This window comes from Zootoca vivipara, chromosome 9 (genome assembly GCF_963506605.1).
Source record: "Zootoca vivipara chromosome 9, rZooViv1.1, whole genome shotgun sequence".
NCBI classification, from domain to species: domain Eukaryota; kingdom Metazoa; phylum Chordata; class Lepidosauria; order Squamata; family Lacertidae; genus Zootoca; species Zootoca vivipara.
The window spans coordinates 402,526-430,093 of NC_083284.1; the positions used below are offsets into that span (position 1 = coordinate 402,526).

Below are 27,568 nucleotides of genomic sequence, written 5' to 3' on the forward strand. Positions count from 1 at the left end.
CCCTGTGAGGTAGGCAAGCCTAAGCGAGGGTCAGGGTTTTTTTCGAACCCAGGCCTCTTAGCTGCTGCTCCACACTTTGCTGCCTCTACATGCTCCCCCCCCAGGAAAAAAAGAAGTGGGGGGCTTAGGACCCGCAGCATCTTCTTGGTTTTCTCTGTGCCCCCCCCCCCGCCTGCCATGGTACAGCCCGTTCCTTCTCCCCCCCCCGCCTGCTGCTTGGGTGGAGCAGGCCTCCCTTTCGCGCTGCGCCTCCTGCTGGCGGCTTGGAGAACGGCAGGGCTCGGTGGAGAACGGTCCCCCTTCCACGTGACTCCTGCGCTCGCTCCCATTGGTCGCCCGCTCGGTCCCTCAGGGCCGCTCCGTTGCCGGGCGCTGAGGCAGCGGCTCCAACGGCGGCGGCGGCGAGCGGAGCGGCTTCTTGGCGGGAGGCAGGCCGGTAGTGAGCGGAGAGGGCCGTGGGGGCGGGCAGGGGGCTGCTCCGGGGCCGTGGCGGCGACGAGCGGTCGGCCCCGCGCGTTGAGCTGGCTGTGCACGTGTGAACGCAGACAACCTTGCGTGTCAGAGGCCGCCCGCTGCTCTGGGCCTTGGCGGAACTCGTGCGGGGCTGAGCCTCCCCTGGAGGAGAGAAGCGGCCGCGAGGGGCGCCACGGCGGCGGCGGCGGCGGCATCAGGGCAGAGCAGAGTTGACCCGCGGAACTCCCTGCCACAGGAATAGCCGCGAAGCTGGATGGCTTTGAAAGAGGACAGGACAATGCAGAATTGGTTTTATAACTGGCATATATTGCAATATGAGTTGTAATTAGAGATTGACAAAATGTGGATTTTGTTGGATTTTAGTCACGGAAAATTTATTTAAAAAGTACAAAAAGAAAGAAAGAGGCTTCTGAATCCCAGTGACAGGGAAGCGCAGGAGGGGAGACAGCTGCTCTTTCTTGGGCTCGGATCCTGGCGCGGGTTTCCCCCAAGGGGCACCTGGAAACCCAGAATAGGAGGCTGGACCCCTTTGGCCTCATCCTGCAGGCTCTTCTGAGGTCCTCCTCTGCTGGGCATGGAGCAGAGGGAAGCCTTGGCAGCCACTTGCGGGGGCCCAAGCAGGCAGTCTTGGGGGGACAGAGGAGAAATGGGGGGGAGCCCCATTGGGGGCTGGATGAAGAGCAGGGTCCTGCAAGGGGGCGGGAAGAGGAAGAGGGGCTGCTAAGAAAGAGCCCCCCCTTCCTCAGAGCAGCAGGTCCGTCAGGAGGCTCAGCATCAAGGTGTCTTAAAAAAGTAAGCCTGGTTTTGTAATTCATTTCAAGTTCCAGTAGACTGCTCATGGCCAAACTTGGCCCTCCCGCTGTTTGGGGACTACAATTCCCATCATCCCTGACCACTGGTCCTGTTAGCTAGGGATGATGGGAGTTGTAGTCCCCAAACAGCTGGAGGGCCGAGTTTGGCTATGCCTGGTTAAAGAAATGAAAGTGGTGTACAACAAAAACCAGCAATGTAAACTATCAGTGAAATTTCACATGCAGTTTGAGACGGCTACAGTGGTACCTTGGTTCTCAAACACCGAAAACCCGGAAGTAAGTGTCTGGTTTCCGAACGTTTTTTTGGAAGCCAAACATCTGATGCGGCTGTCGGCTACTGTTTACGGGCGCCTGCACCAATAAGTAGTTCATAGAATCATAGAATCATAGAGTTGGAAGAGACCACAAGGGCCATCCAGTCCAACCCCCTGCCAAGCAGGAAACACCATCAAAGCATTCCTGACAGATGGCTGTCAAGCCTCTGCTTAAAGACCTCCAAAGAAGGAGACTCCACCACACTCCTTGGTAGCAAATCCCACTGCCGAACAGCTCTTACTGTCAGGAAGTTATTCCTAATGTTTAGGTGGAATTTTCTTTCTTGTAGTTTGAATCCGTTGCTCCGTGTCCGCTTCTCTGGAGCAGCAGAAAACAACCGTTCTCCCTCCTCTATATGACATCCTTTTATATATTTGAACATGGCTATCATATCACCCCTTAACCTTCTCTTCTCCAGGCTAAACATACCCAGCTCCCTAAGCCGTTCCTCATAAGGCATTGTTTCCAGGCCTTTGACCATTTTGGTTGCCCTCTTCTGGACACGTTCCAGCTTGTCAGTATCCTTCTTGAACTGTGGTGCCCAGAACTGGACACAGTACTCCAGGTAAGGTCTGATCAGAGCAGAATACAGTGGTACTATTACTTCCCTTGATCTAGATGCTATACTCCTATTGATGCAGCCCAGAATTGCATTGGCTTTTTTAGCTGCTGCATCACACTGCTGACTCATGTCAAGTTTGTGGTCTACCAAAACTCCTAGATCCTTTTCACATGTACTGCTCTCAAGCCAGGTGTCTCCCATCCTGTATTTGTGCCTTTCATTTTTTTTGCCCAAGTGTAGTACTTTACATTGTAAGTAGTTGGGCCTTGGTTTCCGAACATTTCGGAAGTCAAACGGACTTCTGGAATGGATTAAGTTTGAGAACCAAGGTACCACTGTCTTTGGCACTTTGGTTTTTGCTATTCATTTTGCGTTTTTGATTTTGAGGCTTTTTCGGTTAATTTGTTTTTGTGACTGTGTTTTTTATCATCTGCAATACTGTCTTATTCATTTTATAGTACAGTACATTGATTCTTGCCTTCATTTTATGGATCAATCGTCTCGTTAGAGAGTAAAATTCATGTTAACTTGCTGTTTTAGGGGTTGTTTTTAAAAGTCTGGAATGGATTAATCCGTTTTGCTTTACTTTCTATGGGAAAGCGCGCCTTGATTTTGAAACGATTTGGTTTGGGAACGGACTTCCGGAACGGATTAAGCTTGAGAACCAAGGTACCACTGTATAGGAACAGAGTGAATGATGAAATAGCAAGAACTACGGCCAGGTCACTAATCCAGTGAGGCTTTAACATCCCAATTTCACAGATGTGCTTGTGGGGTCTGAAGTGGTGGTGACTGGCTGGGACCTCGAGGTGGGCAGCTCAGGGAAGATGTTGAGCCAGCGTGTGGCAACTGTGCAAAGGGCAAATTCCATGCTAGGCATCATTAGGAAAGGGATTGCAAATGAAGCTGCCAATATTGTAATGCCATTTATACAAATCAGTTGTGCAACCTGTGTACAGTACAGTTCTGGTCGCCTCCCCTCCAAAAGGCTATTCTCGAGCTGGGAAAGTTTCAGAAAAGGGCAACCAAAATGACCAAGGGGGTGGAGTGACTTTTCTGAGAATAAAGGCTGCAGCATATTGCCAATGAACACATGACAAAGGTGTATAAATTTATGCACATTTTGGAGAAAGCAGATAGGAGAAGTTTCTCTCTCTCATACTAGAAGGGAGGGCCAGCCAAAGAAACTGAATGTTGGAAGGTTCAAGACAGACTTTGCCACACTGTGCAGAGTTAAAGCTCTTCTTCTTCTTCTTTGGCGATCCCTCGTAGCAGAGTAAGATTGTCTTCCGTGAACACAGTCTTAACAATGAGTCCGTACGTGACTGTGGAGGCCAATTCTGGATCCACACGTCCTTCCGCAGTGGGGACATTGGTTTCCAGGCGAGAGTTGATTTGCCAAGCGTGCCTTCCTCTTAGCACGTTTCTCCCTTGCGTCCTGAGTTCGAGTTTCTTCAAAGCCCACGACACCTTTGGTAAAAGCTGTTCTCCAGTTGGAGCGCTCATAGGCAAGTGATGATAGCTATCAAGATTATACCTCAACACAGGCTTCAAGGAAGGAAACCAAAGCATAGAATGAACACTCAAGCTCTTTAAGATCCCATTAAGCGGAATTGCTTCTGAATGACTCTTAAGGACCATCTGCCTTCAGTTAAAACTATGGAATTTGCAAGATTTAATGCTACCGGTAGCTACCCATTTTGGTATAGGGACGCGGGTGGCGCTGTCTAAGCCACTGAGCCTAGGGCTTGCTGATCGGAAAGTCGGCGGTTCGAATCCCTGCAACAGGGTGAGCTCTCATTGATCAGTCCCAGCTCCTGCCAACCTAGCAGTTCAAGAGCACGTCAAAGTGCAAGTAGATAAATAGGTACGGCTCCGGCGGGAAGGTAAACGGCGTTTCCCTGCGCTGCTCTGGTTTCACCAGAAGGAGCTTTGTCATGCTGGCCACATGACCTGGAAAAACTGTCTGCGGACAAACGTCGGCTCCCTCGTCTGTAAAGCGAGATGAGCGCCGCAACCCCAGAGTTGTTTGCGACTGGACTCAACTGTCGGGGGTCCTTTACCTTTACCCATTTTGGTAGCCACCAGCCACAATGGCCAGGCTCTGCCTATGTTGTGGGAATGGCAGGAAAGAGCCTCCATCTTGCTACTTTGAGAGCAGGTTGCTGCACGAGATGGGCACCCTTTGGCCTGATCCTGTGGCTGAGCTCTGAAGGGCTGCGCACACACTCTGGAAGATTCTCAGAGCCAAAGTCTGGAAGCAAATGGCAGCCCGTGAAAGGCCTCTGTTCTGAAAAGGCCCCTCTAGCTGCTCCTGGCCACGGGGGCTCAGACTCTCCCAGCGTGGCTGGTCCTGGATTGTGGCTTGAGGAAGCATTGCCCAAAGTTGGGGGGATCCGGGTGCAGTGGGGCTGCCTCTCTTTTGAGGCAGGGGTGGGTGCCGTTTCCGTGCTGACCCTCCTTTTCTTTCCCCAGGTGATTGGGGCTGAGACCGTGGGCTTGAACGCCATCTTTCTGCTCCTCATGTCCCGCGTATCACAGGCCTCGGGGGGCATCTTGCCACCGCTCAGCTCCCTGGTGGGGCCCAGGAAGGTGTTGCCAGCTGATGGAGGAGAACCCCTGGAGGCAGCGGACACAGGTACCGGTAGGTAGGGGAGAACATTTGGTTCCTGTCAGCCAGAGGCTTCCAGTTGCTTCTTGCTCTGCCCACTGCCCATAGCAGAGATGGTGCCCCATGGCAGCTCTGCTCAGGAGGACTGGAGAGCTCCCAGTCCTGCTTCCCACCCCTCGCTTGAGTGAAGGAAAGGGACTGGTGCTTTTGCACTGGAATGTCCTTGTCACAGAAGCGCTTCTGGAAAGCGGGGTGGTGGGTGGGGAGGAGCCAGCTGCCTCTCTCCTGTGCTGCCCCCCTCCTGCCTGCTTCTGGGAGATCCCTTAATTGCATTTGTCCTTCCTTCCTGCTGCTCGGCTGCTCCAGGCCGGGCAACTTAATCCTCAGCATTAGCAGCCTGCTGCAGGCAGACCAGGTCCCAGCAGGGGCAGCAGAGGTGACTGACCTGCTGGCACACCTTGGCAGGGCAGAGGGGAAGGGCATGGCATGGATGTGGCTGCCCAGGTGATGCCAGCCTGCTGAAGGGTTGGCACCAGACTCCTGTCTCTTTGCAGCTTCCAGATCGCTGACGCCGCTGGCCAAGTCCTTCCAGAAGGCGGAGGCTCTCCTGCGCCACTGCGTCAACCCCAGCCTGTGGCGCCTGCTGCCCCCGCGCACCAGCGAGAGCGCTTACGACAGCGAGGAGGAGGACTCTCCCGGAGGCCTGGCCCGCCTGGCCCAGGTGGAGCGCAGCTTCTTGGGGCTCAGCCGCTGCCTGTGCGTGATGGAGAACCCTCGGACGGAGACCTTCCAGGCCCATGTGCGCCCAGCCCTCCCGGACACGCCCCGGGGCGCCTTCACTTACCACGCAGCCCGGAGCAGCGTGGCTCGCCAGGGTGCCACTCTCCACGCTCTGCTGCAGCACCGCCACCGCCTTCGCCTCTCCCGCCACTACACCCGCCGCCTCAAGGCGGCTTCCGGCTTCGTGCAGCACCTGATGGCCGCCGAGCGCTGCCTGCCGACCCTGCAGCCGCTGGCCGGCCAGCCAAACGCCACCTGGGGCCGCCAGCTGCGGGGGCTGTGCGAGGAGCTGCGCACCCACGCCACGCACTGGGAGGGGCTGCAGCGGCGCATCCGCAGCGACCCCTGGCTGCGCCACATGCTGCTGCAGCGCCACGAGGTGGTCCAGCACATGAGGCGCTCCCTCTGCCTGCTGGCCCTCCACGCCGTCTGCCTCCTGGACCGCCACATCGAGGCCTTGCTCCGCAGCTTGGCCCATGCCCTCCCTGTGCCCGCTGCCCCACTGTCCGACTTCTTCCAGGGGCTGGAGATCTACAACCAGGTGGTGAACGACCCGGCACTGCAGCAGGCCTTCCTGGAGCAGCCGGGCCTGCGGAGAACAGCAAGCAGCTCTCCAGCCTTCCCCCTGGAGAGGATCCTGGGCATCCTGGCAGCAGAGAGGGGCAAGCGGGCCGCCCAGAGGCTGCACCCGCTGCTCCTCCGAGTGGGGGGTCTGGAGCCTGCGCCTTGGGGTGGGGACGCCAAGCCTGGGCTCCTGGAAAGGGCCTCCCAGGCATCTCCGTCAGGCGAGGGTCTTCCCAGCCTCTCGGTGGAGCTGCAGGCCTTGTGCCACGAGGAGGAAGAGGGCCTTCTGGTTGTCCTGGGGGAGCTGGTGGCTTCCACCGACAGCCTGTGGCATCACGTCCTGAACCGCCCCAAGCAGGAGAAGCCCCTCGAATGCTTGGAGCCGACTGACCTGCCTCCGGGGCTGGACTCTGCCTCGCTGCCCAGCTGGAAGTCTGTGCGCTGGCTGGACACCTCCTTCAGAGAGGCAGCGGCAGCGCTCTATGCCCAGTACTGCCCGCTGCTGTGGAGAGCGGCTTCCTCTTCCTTGGCCCACCGGCTGGAGCTCCACCCGCCCCTGGCGCACTTCCAACTGGGGGCAGCGGCTGCCTTGGCCCGGCGGCTGAGCCATGGCCTGGCACAGGGTAAGTCACACTGCTGAACTCCCTGCCACAGGAGGCAGGGAGGGCCGCCAACTTGGATGGGAGGAGAGGGCTCTCCATGGCCACTTGCCAAGATGGTTGTGTTGTGCCTCCCCAATCGGAGGCGGCAGCAGCAGCGTTTCTGAAGACCAGTTTCTGTGAAAACCACAGGAGGAGAGAGGGCTCCTGCTTGTGGGTATCTGGCTGGCCCCTGGGAGGGCAGGATGCTGTGCTCGATGGGGCCCCCCTTGGCCATATCTAAAAGGCTCTTATTAAGTGCAGGTTCTTGGCTGACGGTGGGGTTGAGACAATGCCCACGGGACCTGCTGGGATGGCGTTCCAGCCCCTTGCCTCCCTCCCTGCCTCTGCTTGGCATCTCCAAGGGGCTTTTGCCTTCTGTTCAACCCATTTCCCACCGCGGTGCCCCTCCTGGACTGCTGGAGCCTTGCCCGTGTGTGCTCTGACTCACCCACAAATGGGCTGCCCTGCTAGTTTGGCGTGGGGAGGGAGGCAGGGGAGCAGCTAGGGCTCCTGCCCCTCTGCATCTGGGGTGCTGAAAGGACAGCCATGGCCCACCCCTACCTGGGGCTGCAGTTTGGGAGCTCAAAGGAGAAATGGGGATCCTTGGATTTTCTCTTCTCATCACCTAAACCCCTTGGCATGGCCTCTAGGAGACTCCCATTCCTGCTCAGGATCTACGGCCTCCTCCCATTGGGCTGGGGGTCCCTGCCTGCCCCTTTGGGTGGGAACTCATGCTCTCTTGCCCCCTCTGTGCCTCCGCAGCCTGCGTGCCTCAGGAGAGCAAGGAGGAACTGAAGGATTTGGTGCTCCAGCTGCTGACGCGTGATGTCCTCCAGCACTGGGACCAAGGTAGGGCAGTCCCTGTTGGCGGGAGTGGGGGCTGTGGGGCAAGTGCTGAGTGAAGGGCCAGCCTTGTGGCAGGAGATAGAAGCCAAGAGATGCTGAGTTGGGAGGGACTCCCGAGGGTCATCTAGTCCAGCCCCCTGCAATGCAGGAATCTGAACTAAAGCATCGGTGAGTGATGACCACTCAACCTCCGTGTGGAAGCCTCCAGGAGCGTCCTCCACCTTCTGAGGGAGTCTCTTCCATGGTAGAACAGATGGTTTTTCCCCATTCATTTTAAATACATACATAAACGCAACAAAAAATAATAAATTATAAAATGATATAAAAGTAGTGTAGAAGGGGGATATCTGGATATCTAAAGCCAAACAGATAGCAACTGTTTTCCATGACAAAATTGAACATCATAATATCACAGAGTTTCAAGTAACAGAAATGGGTTTACATTCTCCTGTACCTTCTTCCTCCTGTGTGTTTGGAGGTCTTTAAGCAGAGGCTTGACAGGCGTATGTCAAGAATGCTTTGATGGTGTTTCCTGCTTGGCAGGGGGTTGGACTGGATGGCCCTTGGGGTCTCTTCCAACTCTACGATTCTATGATTCTATGAAAAGGCTCCATCTCTCAATGAAGACATTGGGTTGCCTGCCCTCTCTGGTTCTCACCATCTTTGTAAGCTCCATCCTACGCACTGTGCCCAGGTTTTAGTTTTCCATTCTCTCTCGGGTGATGCTCTCATTCCCCCCCCCTTCAATTCTGACAAATAATAACTCTGGCAGTCCTTAAGAGATGTTGCCTTGATTCCATATCATGTTAGTACAATTTCTGTAACCTACCAAGTAATACAGTTAGAGGATCCACAGGCGAAGTCTAGCCAGTTATTACTTCCAGTTCTGGGTGCAAGGGAAGTGGCAGGCAGCTGGGAGGCAGCTCCTCAGTCCTGTCCCTGCTCAGTGCTAGCCATGTGCCTTGCGCATGTGAGTCTTTGGGGATCCCATCAGGCCTTGTTCCCTTTTCGTCCCAGGTTTCTGCCAGGCTCTGGGCTCCAGCCTCACCGACAAATGCTTGGCCAAGCCCGCCCAGAGCACAGAGGTGGCCTGCAGCCGGACGGCTCAACTCCTGCAGGGCCTCTACCTGCCCTTGGCCTTCAGCCTGCAGTGCCTGGACTCCCAGCTCACGGAGAGCACAGGTGAGTGGGGGCTGCACTCCGTGGGGCAGCTTGGAGTCCCTTTGCCCTGGCCAGCAGCTGGGCCTCGACTCCCTCCTTGACCTCCACTGACCCCCTTTCCCCCTTGCAGCCGGCAACCTTGTCCCATCCGGCCTCCACCTGCGGCTGCTGTCCCTCTCGCTGGCTACCGCTCACTCCTCCTGCTACTGGGTCATGAGCAAGGCCTACCAGTACTTGGCTTCCTGGTCCCTCAACCAGTTCCTCCTTGTGACCCAGGGAGACTTGCAGGCAAGTAGAACCAGGAGTGGGGGACGGGGAGAGGGTTCCTTTCTGAGGTCAGCCAGGCACTGCAAGGGAGCAAAAGGCCCAGGATCCATCCCCAAAGCCAGTCCAGCTGTGGGCATGGCGTGTGTCTCTCTCGGCCAGAGAAAGGGGGAGAAGTCCTGGCCGGTGCAGAGAGAGGACTGGGGCAGAACAAGCTCCTGCCCTCCCTGCTCCTCGAAGGCAGGCTTCCTGAACCTCGGCCCTCCAGGGGTTTGGAGACTACAATGCCCATCATCCCTGGCCACTGTTCCTGCTAGCTAGGGATGATGGGAGTTGTAGGCCAAGGATAATCTGGAGGGCTGAGGTTGAGGAAGCCTGCTCTAAGGCCTCCTGACTCCTTCCTGCAGCTGCTGAAGGCAGAGTCCAGCAGGATGTCCACGCTGGTGAGCACAGCTTTTCCTGAGGGCAGGAGGAAGCAGAGCCCCCTCCTCTCTGGCCAGGAGCAGGAGCTGAGCCAGCAGATCCACTCCACAGCTTCCAGCGTCCAAGTAAGTGCCGGGGCTCCCAGCATGCCTTACCGCGTCCTCATCCCAGCAGCCTCCGGGAGAGATCCTCCTGGCTGACCTTGAGGCTGGCTTTGAGTACCTTTGAAAGGTACCTCTGCTTGCCCCCTGGCAGCCCTCCAGCCTCTTCAGTGGGGCTTGCACAGGAGAAATTGCTGGGGGCGCCTAGGTGCCTTGTCTCCCACCCCACCCCATCGCCCCTTTCCTCCTCTCTTGCACAGCTGTTTGCGAACAAAGTCCTGACGCTGTTTTCCTCGGACTGCAAACGCATGGCGGCGGAGATCTTCAGCCAAACCATGCCCCTGGGCAAGCACTGGCGCCTCGCCCTCCGAACAGGTAGGCCTGCAGGGCAGGGAGCAGAGCCCCCCAGCTCCTAGTAGTCCTCCACCGCTCTGCTCTTGCCACTGCTGCACTTCTTCTGTTTGTGGGCTCCCCACTGGGGCACCTGGTTGGCCCTGTGGGGCCAGCCAGCAGGCCTTGCTTGGGTCTGATCCTGCCGGGCTTCCCCCCTGAAGTTCTCCCATTGCCCTAGCAGAGCTGCCGCCCTCCCCCAGCGAATATGCCTCAGCTGCTGCTCAGAGCGTCCTGGGTCAGGTCTTGCTGGGCATCCAGCTCCTGCCGCAAGATGCCCAGGGGCCAGCCCTCAGCCAGGTGACGACGGCCTTCTTGGAAGCCTGGATGGACCACATCCTGGCCCAGAAGATCAAGTTCAGGTGAGCCTTGGTCCGGGAGGGAGGGGGCTCTGGCAGGGCTGCTCGTTCTCCCCTCTGACAGCCCGCCTTGCCTTCTGCGTCCCCTCAGCCTCCAGGGCGCCCTTCAGCTGAAGCAGGACTTTGACCTGGTGCGGGAGCTGCTGCAGTCGGAGGATTATGGCCTCTCCCCGCAGATCAAGGAGCTGGTGCTCTCCCTCCGGGTCTTCCAGCAAGTGGACAATGCCATCGCCTGCCTCTTGCAGCAGCCCCCCAAGACCTCCTTGCCCTCACCCACCTGGGATGCCTTCCACAAGTGCTGTGAGTGGGCCTTTGGGGGTCTGGGGGGGCCGCTCTGCGCTAGATGGCCCTTGGGGGTCCCTTCCAACAATCCAGTGGGTCTATGGGTGAAGGTGGGGGAAACCTCTGCCCCTTGAGGCCAGGACGTGATGGGGCAGGAAACTGAAAATGGAGTCTCTGCGCTCAGTGGCAGTCTACCTCTGAGCCGCCAGCAGAACTGGGGCGTCCGTAGAGTCCGAGGGAGACCCAGGAGGTCAAATTGAACCTCAGCTGCCCCCCCCCAAAGGAGACTGGCTTGTTTGAGAGGGTTGTTTGGAAGTCTTGGGGAACGCAAGCGAGGCATTTTGAGCGCTCTGAAAGGGTGCCTTGTGCTGACTACTGCGGCCTCGGGTTGGCTGCTGTCGGAGGTGGACTCTGCTCATTCCGATCCCGTCAGGCCTTTGCAAAGTGGCTCTCTGAGCAGATCTCCTCCAAGAGATCCGGGTGGGAGGGGGGTTCTGTCCTAAACTGCTGCAGAGCCCAGCACTGAGCTTGGTTTTCAGGGCAGAGACTCTGTCCTGGAGCATACGGAGAAGTTGCAAAGGAAAGAGTGCCTCTGAGCCTGCAGAGGTGCCTTTGACTTGCCACTGAGCAGCCACGGATTGGGACGTTTCAGGAGAGAAGGGCCATAGCTCAGTGGTCTGGGAGTGAGGGTCCTGAGGTGGAGCTGTCCCTGGCCAGCGGCTCCTCTCCCCGGCAGGCCCTGTCTCCTCCCTCAGCTGCTTGTCTTCCTCCCCAGGCTCCCATGATGGGATTCGCACGCAGGACGGCGGCCCAGGCAGCCTGAACAGCCTGGAGAGCCTGGAAGGGCTGCCCACGCAGGCGAGGGCCGCGCTGGAGAGCCAGGCGGGTGACCTGCTGAGCCGCATGCAAGGGGGAGGCTGCAGCCCCGAGACCTACCTCAGCCCCATGCAGCAGGAGTGGCTGGCGCTGCGGCTGCACGGGGGCCGCCGCTGGAAAGTCCCTGCCCTGCCCTGCATGAACAGGACCTCTGAGCCTTGACTGGGCCAGGTGGGGCAGCTCCAGCCTCGGCAGGATGAGTACCTGCGAGGCGCCACTTGCAGCGCGGACTCCTCAGGGCTCCCTCCGCCTGCCGCATGTGCCTCAGGCCCTGCACAGCAGCAGCCGTGGCGTGACTCTCCTCCCTGGGGGCTGGGGGGGGAGCCTCAGTTGCCTCCCGCCAGGCCTTGGCTGCTTCCGGGCAGCAACTCTCTGGCCGTAGACATTTTGGCTAAGGGGAGAAGCTGCTGGAGGAAGAGAAAGCAGCTTGTTGAGCGGCAGGGCCTGAAATCGCAAAAGGCGCTTCAGCACTCCCAGGCCGCCTCGGGGTGGTCAGCGTCACAAGGAAGTTGGAGAAGCACACAGAAGATCTCTGATCCACATTAAAGTCTCCTGATGTTGCAGCCGCTTGGCGTGTCTCTTGATTTGGGAATAAATCCATGAGAATCTCTCTGACCCACTTTCTCTGACCCTTTGGGGGAAGGGCTGCAGCTCAGGGGCAGAACATCTGCTTTCCTCCCAGCTGGCCCTCCCAGGCTCGGCCCCCAATGGCATCCGCACAGGGCAGGGAGCTCAGAAAGACCTGCCTGAAAGCCTGGGCAGCCGCTGCCTGTCAGTGCAGGCAGAACTGAGCTTAGATGGACCAGCGGTCGAGCCGGCAGCTTCTGAGCTTTCTGGGCGTCCTGATGTTTGGCCACAAAGTCCCTAGCTTGGCAGAAGTCGGGCTGAGGAGCGAGTAGGAGAACCTCGAGTTCCCTGCGAGTCAAATCCTGCCCCAGAGAGCAGCTCGCTGCTTTCCTGCCTGCCTGCATTACTCAAACGAATCCTGACAAGTCACAACAGACATGCATTCTGACGATATCCGCTGGGCTTCGAATGCTGAGCGCAGCCAGGTCCCACCCCTCCCTTCCCTGCCAAGTTGAAAGTGGCCCAGTCTGGCTCTGTTGTTTAACTTCATCAGGTGGATATTTTAGTTCTAAAAAGGTTTGCTGTAGATCTCTTAGGTGAGAGTCTCTGTCTGTAGAGTTGGAACAGATGTGGTTGTAACGTAGGGCCTGGTTTCAAAACCAACTGACCGACAAACATATCTACATGCTTCTAGCTACCATCCCAAACATACCAAACAATCCATCGTATACAGCCAGGCCCAATTTGGAAAGGGGTCACAGGAGGGTAATGAAGGGGGCCAGTAGTATGGGAAAGAAGGAGGGGGGCATGTTTAGCTGGGGAGAGGGGCTGCCTATGCAGTAGTGCATTTCAGAAGACAAATGGGCCGTTGGGAGATTCAGGGTGGCAGCACGTGGTTAAACTCTGGCCCTGCCACAGCATGCCAGGATGGCCACCAACTGGCTGGCATCCGTCTGTTTCCGGAGACAATGGAGGAGGGGGCCTTTTTTTGGTGGGGGAGAGTGAAGTCAACACTAGGAAGGTTGCAGTGCCAGCTGGGGCTGTAGAGGCCGGTAGGGGAGAGCCATGTTTTGTTGCAGCCGGGGCAGAGGAGGGTTGTCTCCTGAGGATCGGGCAAATCCAAAGAGGGCTCATCTTCATCCTGGAGAGTAGTGACTAGTGGGGTGCCACAGGGTTCTGTCTTGGGCCCAGTCTTACTCAACATCTTTATCAATGACTTGGATGATGGGCTTGAGGGCATCCTGAGCAAGTTTGCAGATGACACCAAATTGGGAGGGGTGGCTAATATCCCAGAGGACAGGATCACACTTCAAAATGACCTTAACAGATTAGACAACTTGGCCAAAGCAAACAAGATGAATTTTAACAAGGAGAAATGTAAAGTACTACACTTGGGCAAAAAAAATATGAAAGGCACAAATACAGGATGGGACGCTGGGCCCAAGGCATTTTCCATGAAACCTGCCTGGTCCTTTGAGAAAACTTGAAAAGTGCAGCGTTCGTTGCTGCTCTTGATACAACTTAAAATACGAGGCAGAAAGCAGGGAAGAGCCTGACTGCTGGATGAAGCCCCCTGTGTGATCCAGCCTGGGAGGCAGTTTGAGGATAGCGCAGCTGCCCTGCCGCTGCTGAAATTGGAGAGCCCAAAGTCGGCCCCCAGCATCCTGCCCCCCAGTTAGTGGCCATGCAGCTGCCTCTGGGGTGACCCCAGACGGGATCGAGGGGCGGGGCGGGCGCATTGCAGCCTTTTCGTGCTGTCCCTGACATTGAAAGGTACACTGCCTCTGAGCCGGGAGGTTCCATTTCGCCGCCCGGGGGTGAGACGGCTCGCCTGCCAAGCTTGGCCCATCGGTTGTCGGGACCTCGACTTCGGGGTCCACCGACCCGAAGGAAGCTGGAGCACCTGCCGCCCAGCCCCGCCGCCTTTCCCTGCGCTTCCTTGCGACGGGGCGGCTCCCCTTCGCGGCGCCGCCTCTGCCGGTCCTGCCTCCGGGGCGGGGCGAGCGGGGACTACGAGTCCCATCACGCCCGGCCCCGTCCGCCCCGCTCACTTCCTCCGCAGCCGAGGAGCCGAGCGCCGCGCCAAAGCCACGCCAAGCGCACGGACGGACGGGCTGCTCGACGGGGCCGCCGCACTCCCAGCCAGCGGGCTGCCTCCTTCCTCCGCAATGTCCGCCGCCTCGGCCGTCGCGGCCAGCTCGGCAGAGCTCCTGCGGGGCGACCGCGCCCCCTCCCTGCTGGCAAGTAGCGCGCGCGCCCCCGTCCCCGCCGCCGCCGCCGCTCCGGAGGGTCCCTGCGCCAGGGGTGAGGGACAAGACACGTGTCGGGGGGCGCGCACCCGCCTGCGAGCCGAAAGGACCCCTGGTGCCGAGACTCCCGACCCCACCCCGGCATCGGGGGGGCTCCGTGATCCTTGACAGCCGTCGGGGGGCCAGGCTGGCCTTGCCGCTGCCCGTCGGGGGCCGCGCGCCACGGTGCCAGCTGCCCCGCCCCTCGCGGCCTCGGGAGGAGGCTCCTCTGCCCGGGCGCGCCCTGGCGCAGTTCCCCAGGCCGAGTTCCCCAGGCATGGCAAGCCTCCGCCCGTCGGGGCCCGACGGACAGTGTGGAAAGACGGACTCGGACCTGGAAAGGCCTGGGTTCCCCTCGCCCCCGGGCCATGAAGCTTGCTGGGTGCCCTGGGGCTAGACGCTGGCTTCCCAGCCTGGCCAACCCCGCAGGGTTGTTGGGAGGGTAAAATGAGGAGAACCACTCGGCCGCCGCCTTGGGCGGGATATCAATGCAAGTAATAGTAACAACAACAACAGCATCAAGTTGGAGCAGGGTGCATGTTAAAGGCTGAGCCAAGGAGCCCCCTTGAGCTGGGGCTGCAAAGTCTGGCGGAGGTGCACCCCTCGGGTATGCCCCCCCCCTCTGAGCAGGAGGCAGCCCTGGGCGGCAGGGCTAGGGTGCAAACAGACGCCCTCCCTTCAGGGCAGGCCGCTGCCCTGCACCAGGAACCTTTTAATGCCAATGGATCTCTCTGGAGCAGCTGGCATTACAACAGGACCTGACTTTGGGCTTAGAGAGCAGCTTGGGGCAGGGGAGGAGCTTCGAAGCAGCTTTTCGTACAGACCCAAATGAAATGAAAAAGATGAAAAATGAAAAATACATTTTTGAAAAAACCAGAGGCTTTTTTACATGGAGTAGTGGGGGAAGAAATCCCCCCAAAAGATGTTAACTTGTTTATGTATGCCACCACAGCTGCGAGGATTTTAATTGCCAAATATTGGAAAAAAGAGGAACTGCCCTCTCTACAGGAATGGCAAATGAAAATGTTGGGACTTTATGGAACTGGCATCTAGGGTAATACAGAAGTTAAGGCAATAGGGAGAAAAGAGGAGAGTAAAAAGTAGGAAAAGTGAGATACAAGTAAAAGGATGGGATTAAAGGGAATTAAGAAAAATACAGGATGATGAAAATTAAAAGTAATGAAATAGAAACTGTTACAGCTGAATCTAAAAGGAAAATCAGATAGAGGGGAGTTGGGGAAGCAAAAGGGACAATGAGTTAAAAAGATGATATAAGATGATGTATGTGTTTTTTGTTTGTATTGTTGTGTTTTTGTTTTATTTTTGGTTATGTCTTTGATGCTATAAAAACTTTCTAATAAAAATATTTATAAAAAAACAAAAACAAATCCCGTTTGGGCATCGGGGGGGGGGCTCCTTGCCTCTAGGGCACCATGAGGCCAGGAGGCTGGGCCCCCTTTGGCCTGATCCCGCCACCGCCGCTGCAAGGCTCCTGTGTGGTTCTCAGCCTGCCTTCTTCCCCCCCCCACCCCCCCACTGCAGGGGGCGGACTATGAGGACGAGGACCTGGCGGGGGAGCTGATGGACGGGGGCGAGGAGGAGCCCCGGGCGTGGACCCTGCAGGAGAAGGCTCTGCACGAGGCCCGGCTGAAGGCCAAGGCCAAGCGGCGCCTGCGGAGAACGTCCTCCCGCGACTCCAACCGCGAGTCCCTCTCCGAAGGCGGGGAGCCGCTCCCCGACCCCAGCAGCCCCAAGGGCAAAAGCCACGACCGCAAATCCCGCATGGGCAAAGGCCGGGGGCTGCCCAAGAAAGGTAGGGCTCCCCCTCCGGCCTCCTTCGTTCCTGGCTCTGCCAACGTCTGAAGTGGCTGCAGCCCTCTTGGTGGGGGGGGGGGTTGTATGGGTGACAGTACTACTCAGCCCACCTCTCTCTGTGTGTCTAGGTGGCGCAGGGGGCAAGGGGGTGTGGGGGGCCCCCGGGGTGGTCTACAGCTACCAGGAGCCTGATGCCCGGGATCCCAACTACGACGAAGTCGCACAGGTACCCTGCGCCAGAGAAGGGGGGGCCGGGGGGGTCTTCCCAGGCAGATGTCCTTTCTCCCCACCCCGAGGCCACGTGACGGGAGCCACATGCCCCATTGTCCTGGGAGACCTTGTCCCTCCTGCCCCACAGCTTGCAGGCAGACCTGGGCTCCTTTGAGACCCCTCGGTGGCATAGAACTTGAACCATCAAACGCATGATGAAGGACCCCAGCCCCATTGCCAGGCAGCGGGCACGGAGATGGCCCAGGGTCCTGGGTTCAATCCCTGCCGAGATCTCCAGGCCTGGCTGGGAAAGAGCCCCATTTGGAAGCCCGGAGAGCCATTGCTGCCAGTCAGAGTAGGCAATAGTGAGCAAGGTGGATGCAGTGGGGGGGGGGGGAGGCGGTCTGACTCGGTGGCTTCCTATGTCCCTATGCAACCCCTTCCCTTCATATGCCAGGCGCAGCTGTTGCAGTGGATCTGGGAGGGGAGTGGGGAGTGCCGATTGGCAGGAGATATTCTGGGTGCTGCAGGCGAGGCGGGGGGGACAGGCACCCTCCCTTCAGTGCAGGCCTGGGACCCGAGCCAGGGGAGGAGGAGGAGGAGGGGGCAAGCCAGCCTCTTGAGCCTCTGGTGCTCCCCACCCAAAGCAAAGGCAAAGTTGCAATGAGGGTCCTTTAACTGGAGGGCCCCTCTGCCCCTTGGGAGGGGGGTCTTCGGAAGGCTTGAGGCTGCTCTGGCTTGGCTCCCTGCCCCGGAGCCTCCACCTTTCCGGGGGTCTTCTCTGGGTCCCCCAGGGTGAGGGGGTGGGCGCTTGGCAAGCCTGACCCTTGCCCTCTGGGTCTCCTCAGGGGGATACGGTCTACGCCACGGTGGTGCCTGAGCTGGAAGAGGAGGAGCTGGAGAAGGCAGTGCAGCCCATGATGAAGGAATACTTTGAGCACGGAGACACTCTGGAGGTGGTGGTGCGTATTCTCAGGGCCGGAAGCCGGATCCTGCACTGGAGGGGCGGCCGAGGCCGGGATTGGGGGGGGGCCCTCAGATTTGCCCCCTCGGTCACCAGGGAATTCTGTTGTGAGCCAGAGTGGGCTCTTTGGGGGGAAGGGAGGGATCATAGAATCATAGAGTTGGAAGAGACCACAAGGGCCATCCAGTCCAACCCCCTGCCAAGCAGGAAACACCATCAAAGCATTCTTGACATGTGCCTGTCAAGCCTCTGCTTAAAGACCTCCAAAGAAGGAGACTCCACCACACTCCTTGGCAGCAAATTCCACTGTTGAACAGCTCTTACTGTCAGGAAGTTCTTCCTAATGTTGAGGTGGAATCTTCTTTCTTGTAGTTTGAATCCATTGCTCCGTGTCCGCTTCTCTGGAGCAGCAGAAAACAACCTTTCTCCCTCCTCTATGTGACATCCTTTTATATATTTGAACATGGCTATCATGGATGTCGTCAAGGTGGACCATGGAAGAGGAATCCTAGAATAGTAGAGTTGGGCAGGGACCCCCAGGAATCATCCAGTCCAACCCCTTGCAGTGCAGGCGTTGCAGCTAAAGAATCCCAGGCTGGCAGCCATCTGACCTCTGCTTCAAAACCTCCATCAAAGGAGAGGCCACCCCCCCCCCCCGAGGCGAAAGAACGGATCCAGGGACAGGGTCACTTCTTCCTTGTTCAGGGGAGGAATCCGACACTGGATCTGGGCTCTGGCTGGGGAGGAAGGGGGGCATTTGTGAGGCCAGGGGGCCTTTGTTTGAAATGGCAGCTGGGGGAGGCTGGCCAGGATAGTCGGTTCTTGAAATAAACAGGGGGTGAGACCCTCCAGAGAGTGTGGGTGGCCTGGATGAATCCACTGCCAGGGGTGATTCCTGCACCACAGGACAGGACTAGATGCCCCTATGGGGTCCCTATGGGGGTGTGAGAGGAGCAGCTTGCCAAGTTCCTGTCTGCTGGGCAAAAGGGAGTCCCATTTGCAAAGGAGGCCGCCAGCCCCCCTTCTATCCTGCCCACCTGAATCCCCCACTGAATAATATAATAATTTATTATTACTACACTGCCCATCTGGCTGGGTTTCCGCAGCTACTCTGGGCGGCTTCCAACAAAATATTAAAATACAATAGTCCGTCAAACTTTAAAGCTTCCCTAACCAGGGCTGCCTTCAGATGTCTTCTTAAAAAAGCCTGGTAGTTGTTTTTCTCTTTGACATCTGGTAGGAGGGCGTTGTTCCACAGGGCGGGCGCCACCACCGAGAAGGCCCTCTGCCTGGTTCCCTGCAACTTGGCTCCTTGCAACGAGGGAACCGCCAGAAGGCCCTCAGCGCTGGACCTCAGTGTCCGGGCTGCATGATGGGGGTGGAGACGCTCCTTCCGGTCTACCCCACTGGGAGGGCAGCAAGGGCGTCTCCATGGGGCCTCCACCATGGACTAGCAGGTAGTGTTGACTACTAGGCAGGACGGCCCGCTCTGGAAGGAGGCAGTCGTATTTCCGAATATCCCTTGTCAAGAGGGGAGAGGTTGTGCTTGTGATCAAATCCTACTTGTGGGGTTCCCATCATGGGCATCTGGTTGGCTACTGGGAGAGAAGGATGCCAGGCTGGGTGGGCCGTTGGCCGGATCCAGCAGGCCCTCCTTACATCCTGCCCCCAGTGTGGCTGCAGACAGATCCTGCCTCCTTGCCCGTCTTGCTCAGAGCGGCCGGGGGGCCGCAGTGAGATGGGTGGGGTGCAAATAATAAAATGATTGTTCTTCTTCGTATTGTAGGAGCTTCTCCGCGAGCTGAACCTGGGTGGGCACAAGGCATCTGTGCCCTCCCTGGCTGTGGCATTGTCTCTGGAGGGCAAGGCCAGCCACCGAGAGCTGACCTCCCGCCTGCTCTCGGACCTGGTGGGGAAGGTGATGAGCTCCGAGGACATCGCGGCCGCCTTTGACCGGACTCTGAGCGACCTCCCCGACCTCATCCTGGACACCCCGGAGGCCCCGCAGGTGGGGGCAGCGCCAGCCAGCCCTGCGAGGGGAGGCTGGATTGGGGGGGGAACGGGGGATGGACTGACGGACAGGCTTGCATGACCCCTCCGCCCCCCGTGTCCCCCTTTTTTTTTTTTTGCAGATGCTGGGCCAGTTCATCGCGCGGGCCGTGGCAGACCATGCGCTGCCGCTGGACTTCCTCGAGCGCTACAAGGGGCGCGTGGACTGCGAGCATGCTCGGTGAGAGGGCTGGCCGGCCAGCAGCCACCGCCCCAGCCCCTGGTGGCTGCTGGGTTCATGGGGGGGGGAGGGCAGACGAGGGCCCTTGCCCGCCCCCTAGGTGTGTTGTGACCCACTCAGGGCCATCTTTAGCCTATCTGGCACCGTGGTGCAAAGCTCCCTCCGCCCTGCCCCCCCCCGTTTCCCAGAGTTGTTTTTTTTTAAAAAAAAAATATATATTTATTGAACAGTTTTTCCATCTACAGTACAGAAGAAAATTTTTTTACATTGCCAATATAAAAAGACGACAAAAAATAATAAAAAATAAAAAATAAGAAAAAGAACACCCCCCCCCAAAAAAGAACAATCCATAGAAGGAAAAAAGAGAAAAATAGAAAAAAGGAAAAAAAAAAGAAAAAATAAACATTCTAATTTAATAATCATAGTTATTACCAATACTGACTTCCTCGACCCCTCTTTCCCGAGCTCCTTATTACTACCCAAAATATACAGCTTCCAATTAATTTATTTTTTAAAACACCGCTTTTTACTTTCATTTTCCAATATAAATCAATATCATTTCCCCCGTTATCAAAACATACAAATCATAAATATCTATTTGTTATACCCATTAGCCTTTAATTTCTCCTCAAAAATGGTTCCGAATTTATCAACTCTCATTTTCTCCTTTTGTTCCTTATTTGCTTCTAAATCCCAACCCACCCACCCCCACCCCGGTTCCGTTTTCCCCTAATATTTACTTTAATTCCTTAGCATTACCCATTTCAAACCAAGTTTATCCGTCCCAAATTCAAATTAAAAATAATTTTTCATCCAATCCCGGCTCTGACCCACTCCAATCCATTCCTTTCCCCCCCCCAACCCCGTTTCTTTCATCCTGTAGCTTTTTGTTGTACGTTCCTTCGTCTTCCAAAGAGTCTCTGTCTCTGGTGTAAAATCCTTTGACGATGCTGAGGCCAGAGTTTTTAAAGGAGGGCGGCTCCTCTGGCGGGGAAGAGGCGGAGGCTGGACATGGCAACTCCCAGATCAGCTGGCCGCTTTGTGCCGCCGTGGCCACAACAGATGGAGGCTCCAGGCGTGGCGCTGCTTGGGCGCGGCACGGCAGAGGCGGGTGAGAGCAGCGAGCTGATGCCGGGAGGTGCCCCGTCCAGCCTCCGTCTCTTCCCTGGCGCCCTCCACCGCTAACCTTTATGGGTAAGACGCCCCTGGAGCCCCTCGCCCTCCCTCTTGCCAGGGGCCCCCTCTTCCCTGGCGCTGGGCTGCCACCTTCTCTACAGCGCATGGGGGGGTCCCTCCCAACTCCGCAAAACCGTTTTCCGTTTCCAGGGCTGCTCTGGACCGCGCTGCTATCCTCCTGCGCATCAAGCGAGATGTCAACCGCCTGGACAACGTCTGGGGCGTGGGGGGCGGACTGAGGCCCGTCAAGCATCTTATCAAGGAGGTGAGGCGGCGAAATGATTTGTGTCGAGCCGGAGAAAAGGCTGAAATGCGCCATGTTTGGTGGGGGTATAAAAACAGAAAACAGCTTTGGATCAATAGATGTGAAAAATTAAAGAAGATATTTTAAACCTCAGTTAGGAAGAAAGCAGAAGCATATCTTCTGGGTTTGATAACGGAATACACCCCCGAGAATATGATAAATATATTCTTATATGCAGTGGCAGCTGCCAGGACACTGATTGCAAAAAATTGGAAAGGGGAATATGTACCCTCAATAAGAGAATGGCAGAGCCAATTTTGTGAATTCATAAATATGGGGAAATTAACGGCAATAATAAGAGGGAAATCGTACCAAAAAGCAAAGAAAGAATGGAGTTGTGTAAGAGAATATATAAAGGAACATTGCTTCAGAATAGAGATATCGATATGAAGAATAAGAATGACGCAAGGATAAGAGAGAGGGTAACAATAAGCAAAACAGAAATAGAAATAAATAACAACAGTGGAGCACAACGAAAGACGACAAATGTAAAAAAAGGAAGTCACACACAGGTGAAGGGAAATTGGGTTTATTCTATGTATTGTTTATTTTTGAGTTCTTTTGTATGTTTATGAAGCCATAGGTTTTTCTTTTTTCTTTTTAATGTAAATTTATTTTAGTTTTGTATGATTCAATAAAAATAAAATCTAAAAAGAAAGAAAAAAGAAAATTATCAGATGCTCCTTCCCAAAAAAACATGAAGCCTTCCTGCTAGGAGGGATGGGAAATGAAATCCCCCACCCCCCCAAAAAATACAGGAGAGAGTCTTTATGTCTGTTACAGTCGCTGCTAGAATTCTAATCGCCAAAGGTTGGAAGGGAGAAGATGCCCCATCTAAATCAGACTGGCAGAATAAAATAAGAGAGTATGCCGAACTGGCAGGATTATCAGCAAGGCTAAGAGAACATTACAGAAGGAATTTTTTCCAGAGAGTGGGACGTATACAGAGTTTACGTAAAAGAACATTGTCAAAAGTTCAATCCGTTGGCAGGGTTTGATTGAGCTTCGGTGTGTAAATCGGCTAATTGTATAAAATAAAATGGATAGAAAGTCAAATAATATGTAGAAAGTAAAGTTTAAGTGTGTGTTTAAGGAATTAAATTCGGGGATGCAATGGGGAAACAGGAGGTCTTGAAAATTTTAATCACAAATGGATGTACAAAGCATGCGTTAGAAATAAAAAAATCGTCCAGTCGCACCTTAGAGACCAACTAAGTTTGTTCTGGTGCAAGAAAGAAGATTCCACCTAAACATGAGGAAGAACTTCCTGACAGTAAGAGCTGTTCGGCAGTGGAATTTGCTACCAAGGAGTGTGGTGGAGTCTCCTTCTTTGGAGGTCTTTAAGCAGAGGCTTGACAGCCATCTGTCAAGAATGCTTTGATGGTGTTTCCTGCTTGGCAGGGGGTTGGACTGGATGGCCCTTGGGGTCTCTTCCAACTCTAGGATTCTATGGTGTAAGCATTTGTGTGCATGCACACTTCTTCAGATACCAGAACAAACTTAGTTGGTTTCTAAGGTGCTACTGGACAATTTTTTTTCTCGGCTGCGTCAGACCAACACGGCTACCTACCTGAATCTCAAAGCAGACATTAGTTAAAGAATGAAGAACCATTTATTTTGCATTTATTTATTTTCATTTATTTATTTTGCATTTCTTGCATTTCCTTGGGATGCCTCTGGGCCAGTTGTCAAGGGTCTCTGTGTGAGGCTTTGTTCCAGGCTGTGAGTTGCGCCCCGAGATATTCTGATGAGGTGCGGTGTTTTAATAACAACCATAACAGTCATTATTCAGGGCCGCGTCCAAGTTTCGCTCTGCATTTCCTTCTCCCGGCCAGGACTCTGCTAAGAGAAAGATGACGTGCCTCTGGCCATATGCAGAGTGCCCCTCTCCCCCGTGCGCGACGCTCTTGCATGGCGGCCCTGAGGAGCCACTCTGAGCTTTGCAGTGTTAGAAGAGGCGATACGGTGGGGCCTTGGTTTACAACAGGCACCCCCAACCTGCGGCCCTCCAGATGTTTTGGCCTACAACTCCCATGATCCCTAGCTAGCAGGACCAGTGGTCAGGGATGATGGGAGTTGTAGTCCAAAACATCTGGAGGACCGAAGGTTGGTTTACAACCATAATCCATTCCGGGGGCCCGTTTGTAAACCAAACAGGTTGTAACCCAAGGCGTGCGTTCCCCAATGGGGCCTCCAAAAAACAATTTGTTCCTAATCTCCCCCCCCCCAAGAAAAATGGGTTGTCATCCCAAAAAAGGTTGCAAACCGGGACACCCACTTCCAGGTTTGACGTTTGCAAAGCACTGTACAAGTCTTCCAGGGGCTCAAAGGTAGAGCAGCCTTCTGGTCAGAGGCTTCTGGTCAGGATGCAGCCCCTCTGAGCCCCCCGGTTGCGGAGCCGAGTCTCCCCTTCCGTAGACCCCACTGAGTGGGGGGTGGGATGGCTGTCCTTTCCGGGACCAGCCCCACTGAGCAACGACGCTTGCCAAGCTTTCGTCTCCTGGCCTTGAGCCCTCGCCGGCTCTGCCAGTCACTGTCTGGGGAGACACACAGCCGTTTGTGTTGTGCACAGCTTGGGGGGGGGGGGCGTTGGCAGATAGGGGGCTGGAATTTTGGCTCGGTGGGGGACTGGAGAGGTGCTGCGTCCTGCCTGGGCCCAAATTAAAATGCCCAAGCCTGAGCATTGTGTTTCTTTCTTGGGGGGGCGGCAGAATTCCTTGCAAAACTTGGAGGGTGTCGATGCCCCACAACAGCAGCTGGGCGGGGGGGGGGGGGAGCTGTTCTGAGCTGCTGTGGGGCTCAGTGCTTCTTCTCCGCTCTTCCTTTTTTATTATTTTTATTTTTATTGAGATATTCAAAAATTCAAATTACATTTTAGAATTTCAATTAACAAACACCCCCTCCCCGCAACTTCCTTTTCTGGTTTATAACATATTTGTTTGTTCTGCTTATAATTTTATATCCCTTATATGCTAAAATTGATATTGTCTTCTTAATCTCTTCTTAATATTTGTCGATTGTGTATTACTCAAATCCCGCCAGTGAGTTCATTTCAATGCATTGCTTCAGTATATACATCCTAAAAGGTTCCCAATCTTTTTTAAAAGTCATTATCACCCTTCTCTTTAAGTCTCTCAGTTCCTTCTACTTTTCTTGCCAATGTTCTTTCGTTGGTATTTCTTTTTTATATATAAATAATTTAATAAAACAACCTTATATCTCTTCCTCTGCTGGGCTTCCGACTTCCCTCCTTCCTTATTCTGGTTTTATTCTTTTCTCACCTCTATTTCCCTGCATTTTTAACTTCAGCCTCCTGATACAGGTGAAACTCGGAAAATCAGAATATCTTCAAAAAGTGCATTTATTTCAGTAACGCAACTTAACTTAAAAGGTGAAACCAATATATGAGATAGATGCATGACATGCAAAGCAAGATATGCCAAGCCTTTATTTGTTGTAATTGTAATTACTTGTCGTTAGGCGGGTCAATTATAAATGGAATGGAATTAATGAAAAGTCATAGCGATGTTTGTTTTTGTTTATTTTTGTATTTTTTTTAATTTTAAAATTTAACTTTATTGGAATTTAAATTAAAATACATTCACACACAAAAAGAAAAAAGAAAAAAAAACACCAAAAAACCATATAGAAATAATGACATACATAAAAACCAAACAATAATATAAAAATCATAATATACAAAATCATATATAAATAATAACCATAATAAAACATATAAAACCATACCATATAGCTTCTACTACAAATAATATAATGTAAATGATAATAATGATAATAATCATAAACATAATAAATAAAGACAATACAATCAGAAAAAAATAAACACTCATTCAATTATTCAATCATGTCCGAAATCATGAGATCAGCATACGCTTCAACTATATTCCTAATTCCTTATTTACCTTGTTTATTTTAATCCTTCCCCTATACCATCTTTTTGTATTATTGTAACTATTTGTTTTATTACTGTGGAATTTCCAAAAGAAAGCATTTGTAAAAATAAAAAATAAGTTGCATTAATGCACTTCTGGACGATATTCTAATTTTCCGAGTTTTACTTTTTAACTTGAACTTGCTTTTTAACTTCGCATCGAAAGTTCTTTCCCTAAACGTTGTCGGTTTCGTCTTCCTCCTGCCCGTGTCTTTCTGTGTGTTTTGTTTGTGGGTATCCCATCGCCCTCTCTGCTCTTTCAGATGAACCTCCTGCTCCGCGAATACCTGCTTTCGGGCGAAGTCTCCGAGGCCGAGCGCTGCCTTCGCCAGCTGGAGGTGCCCCACTTCCACCACGAGCTTGTCTACGAGGTAGCGGAGGGCACTCCTGGGGGGGCCCTTGGGTGCTGCCTGGGGACGGGCAGCGCCCACTTCCGGGAGCTTGCCGGGCTCTTGGCCGCTGGGCACGGCTTCCGGGCTGGCCGCCAGCCAGAGCTGGGCCTCCTCCAGTCCCCTCTGAGCCGTATCCTGACCTTCTTCCCCCAGGCGGTGGTGATGGTGCTGGAGTCCACGGGAGACATGGCCGTCGCCATGATGGTGCGGCTGCTGAAGGTGCTGTGGGAGACGGGTCTGGTGACGCTGGACCAGATGAACCGGGTGAGGGTTGCCCCCTAGGCTGGGCACAGCGGGGCTGCCGGCCAGAGTTCTACAACACAGGCCCAGAGGGGCCAAAGAAGGGTGGTTTTATGTGGCGCAGCGCCCTGAGACCCGCGGGCATTGGGTGCTGTGCCAATTCAATTAATAATAATAGTGAGGAAATTCTAACCAGAAATGGAGTAAAGATTGGCTAACGTTCAAAGAATATCTTAGAAAGTTCGGTAAGAACACAAATCTCCCGACAGATTTGGATTGAATCTTGAAGTTTAAGGGAATTAGAAAGTCAACCTTTCTCCGGATAATTAACCGAAAAGAATAATAAAAATGAAGTGAGGTGAACGGGTATGTCATGTCAAATGAGGTGGCGGCGGTCAGTGTCTATGGTCCGTTTATATGGTTTTTTGTTTGGTTTCATGTTCTATGTAAATTGTTTTGTAATCGAGGGGGGGAAGTGGAAAAAAGAATTACGAGATGATAATAATAATAATAATAATAATAATAATAATAATAATAATAATTGTGCTAATGCATTCCGGCAGGGAGGCAGTCGTTCTGCTCTCGGGGGTTCCCCCCCCCAGACCACCCCCTGCGCTGACACCTCCTGCTTCCCCCCCCCCCAGGGCTTCCAACGGGTGTACGATGAGCTGGGAGACATCAGCCTGGACGTCCCGTTGGCGCACAGCATCCTGGAGCGGCTGGTGGACCTTTGCTTTGAGGAGGCCGTCATCACCAAGCAGCTGAGGGACGCCTGCCCTGCACGGTAGGCCAGGCTCTGCCCTTCTGCCCTCTGGGGTTCAGGTGGGAAGAGAGCAGAGGCCCAGAGCTCCCTGCTCTCTCAAAACGGCCCTCGCGGGGTCAGATCCCGCGGGGGGCCAAACTGCGCAGCCCCAGTGAGAGCAGGTGGCTGGGCTGGGTGGCCTGATCCGGCCAGCTTTCCTGATGTGCTCCTCGCGTCCGATGGGCGGCGGAGCCCTCTCTGTTCCGCTACCCCAATTTCCGGAAGGCTCCTTGGTTCACCGGAACCGGAGACGGAGCTGTTTGCTTGGTCCCTTCAGTCCCCAAGCCTGCTCGTCTCTTTGCTCTTCTTTCGAGGGTCAGAAGAAGAGAATCGTGGCGTTTGGGGGGACACCCAAAGGTCCTCTAGTCCACCCCCTGCAGCAGGAATCACAGCTAGCTAGTTTCTCTGTCTGTCTGTGCGGCAGGATGCCTGTGGCTGTTACAGGTCTTTGCAGACTGGAACAGGAGTGGATTTTGGGGTGGGGGGCAGCGAGGATCCCAAGGCTTTGTGTGTGGTTGGTTGGTGTGTGTTGTGTTGTGTTGTGTTGTGTTGCTACTCTCCTTCCCCCCCCCCAACTCTTTCTCTCCTTCTTTCCTTAGGGGCCGGAAGCGCTTTGTCAGCGAGGGAGACGGCGGCCAGATCAAGCCCTAGACTGACGCTTCCAGCCCTGGCCTCTGCCCCTCGCCCCCTGCGATGCCCCCATCAGAAGGGAGCTTAAGCTGGCGAGGGGGTCAAAAGAGGGAGCTTGCCCTCCTGCAGGGCACCCCATCCGGGTCTTACCCCCCTTCTCCAGCCCCCTCCCCATCCCCACAAACGCATCTCAGGAAGCAGAAGGAAGCCTGGCGTCTCGTTCCAGCGGGGATGGCCGCCACCTTGGCGTTCGTGGCCCTATAGGGCTCGAAGGGGCCCAGGCTTCCTCCAACAGGTCTAGCCCCTTGCTGCGTCCTGAACGGGCACAGATACCTTCCCCAAAGCCCCCCCCCCACAGTCCCCTAAGGTCTGCGTGGTGGGGAGGTCTATCCTTGCTCCTTGAGAAGGATCTCAAGGTCGTGGGAAGCGGCTCTCTCGGGTATCGGGGAGGGCAGAATGGCATCTCGTGAGCACGGCTGGGAGATAAGGTGGGGGTGGAGAGGGGGAGGGAGCTGGTGTCCTTGCAGGCGGCAGCGG

The 27,568-nt window shown here is 54.9% G+C and overlaps 2 protein-coding genes across 4 annotated transcripts; both read left to right on the forward strand.

Annotated features, from left to right (window-relative positions):
• The first annotated feature begins 379 nt into the window (after positions 1-379).
• CCDC142 (coiled-coil domain containing 142) lies at positions 380-12,545 on the forward strand. Of its 3 annotated transcripts, XM_035134519.2 has the most exons (11): positions 380-436; positions 4,639-4,807; positions 5,329-6,741; positions 7,522-7,608; positions 8,623-8,787; positions 8,897-9,054; positions 9,438-9,578; positions 9,815-9,929; positions 10,129-10,306; positions 10,395-10,603; positions 11,361-12,545. In XM_035134519.2, exons 2-11 carry the CDS (start codon positions 4,687-4,689, stop codon positions 11,621-11,623), a joined length of 2,850 nt encoding a protein of 949 aa, XP_034990410.2. In that variant the 5' UTR covers positions 380-436; positions 4,639-4,686; the 3' UTR covers positions 11,624-12,545. The 3 variants fall into 3 exon arrangements, with proteins under 3 accessions (XP_034990410.2, XP_034990408.2, XP_034990409.2); XM_035134517.2 differs by lacking the exon at positions 380-436 and having other exon boundaries at positions 2,290-4,807; XM_035134518.2 differs by lacking the exon at positions 380-436 and having other exon boundaries at positions 2,290-4,801.
• A 1,564-nt stretch (positions 12,546-14,109) lies between these two features.
• LOC118094300 (programmed cell death protein 4) lies at positions 14,110-27,558 on the forward strand. Its single transcript, XM_035134554.2, has 11 exons — positions 14,110-14,268; positions 15,859-16,129; positions 16,260-16,357; positions 17,190-17,303; positions 19,092-19,313; positions 19,438-19,535; positions 20,862-20,976; positions 25,231-25,338; positions 25,513-25,623; positions 26,244-26,383; positions 27,001-27,558. Exons 1-11 carry the CDS (start codon positions 14,197-14,199, stop codon positions 27,050-27,052), a joined length of 1,401 nt encoding a protein of 466 aa, XP_034990445.1. The 5' UTR covers positions 14,110-14,196; the 3' UTR covers positions 27,053-27,558.
• The last annotated feature ends 10 nt before the right edge of the window (positions 27,559-27,568 follow it).

Bases quoted from the DNA above. Each gene is read 5' to 3' on its own strand.
- CCDC142 (XM_035134517.2), top strand. From the start codon at position 4,168: ATGAGCGCCGCAACCCCAGAGTTGTTTGCGACTGGACTCAACTGTCGG. The intron at 9,579-9,814 runs GTAAGTGCCGGG...TCTCTTGCACAG, and splicing joins CCACAGCTTCCAGCGTCCAA to CTGTTTGCGAACAAAGTCCT. The intron at 10,307-10,394 runs GTGAGCCTTGGT...GCGTCCCCTCAG, and splicing joins GCCCAGAAGATCAAGTTCAG to CCTCCAGGGCGCCCTTCAGC.
- LOC118094300 (XM_035134554.2), top strand. From the start codon at position 14,197: ATGTCCGCCGCCTCGGCCGTCGCGGCCAGCTCGGCAGAGCTCCTGCGG. The intron at 16,130-16,259 runs GTAGGGCTCCCC...CTGTGTGTCTAG, and splicing joins CCGGGGGCTGCCCAAGAAAG to GTGGCGCAGGGGGCAAGGGG. The intron at 25,624-26,243 runs GTGAGGGTTGCC...CCCCCCCCCCAG, and splicing joins CGCTGGACCAGATGAACCGG to GGCTTCCAACGGGTGTACGA.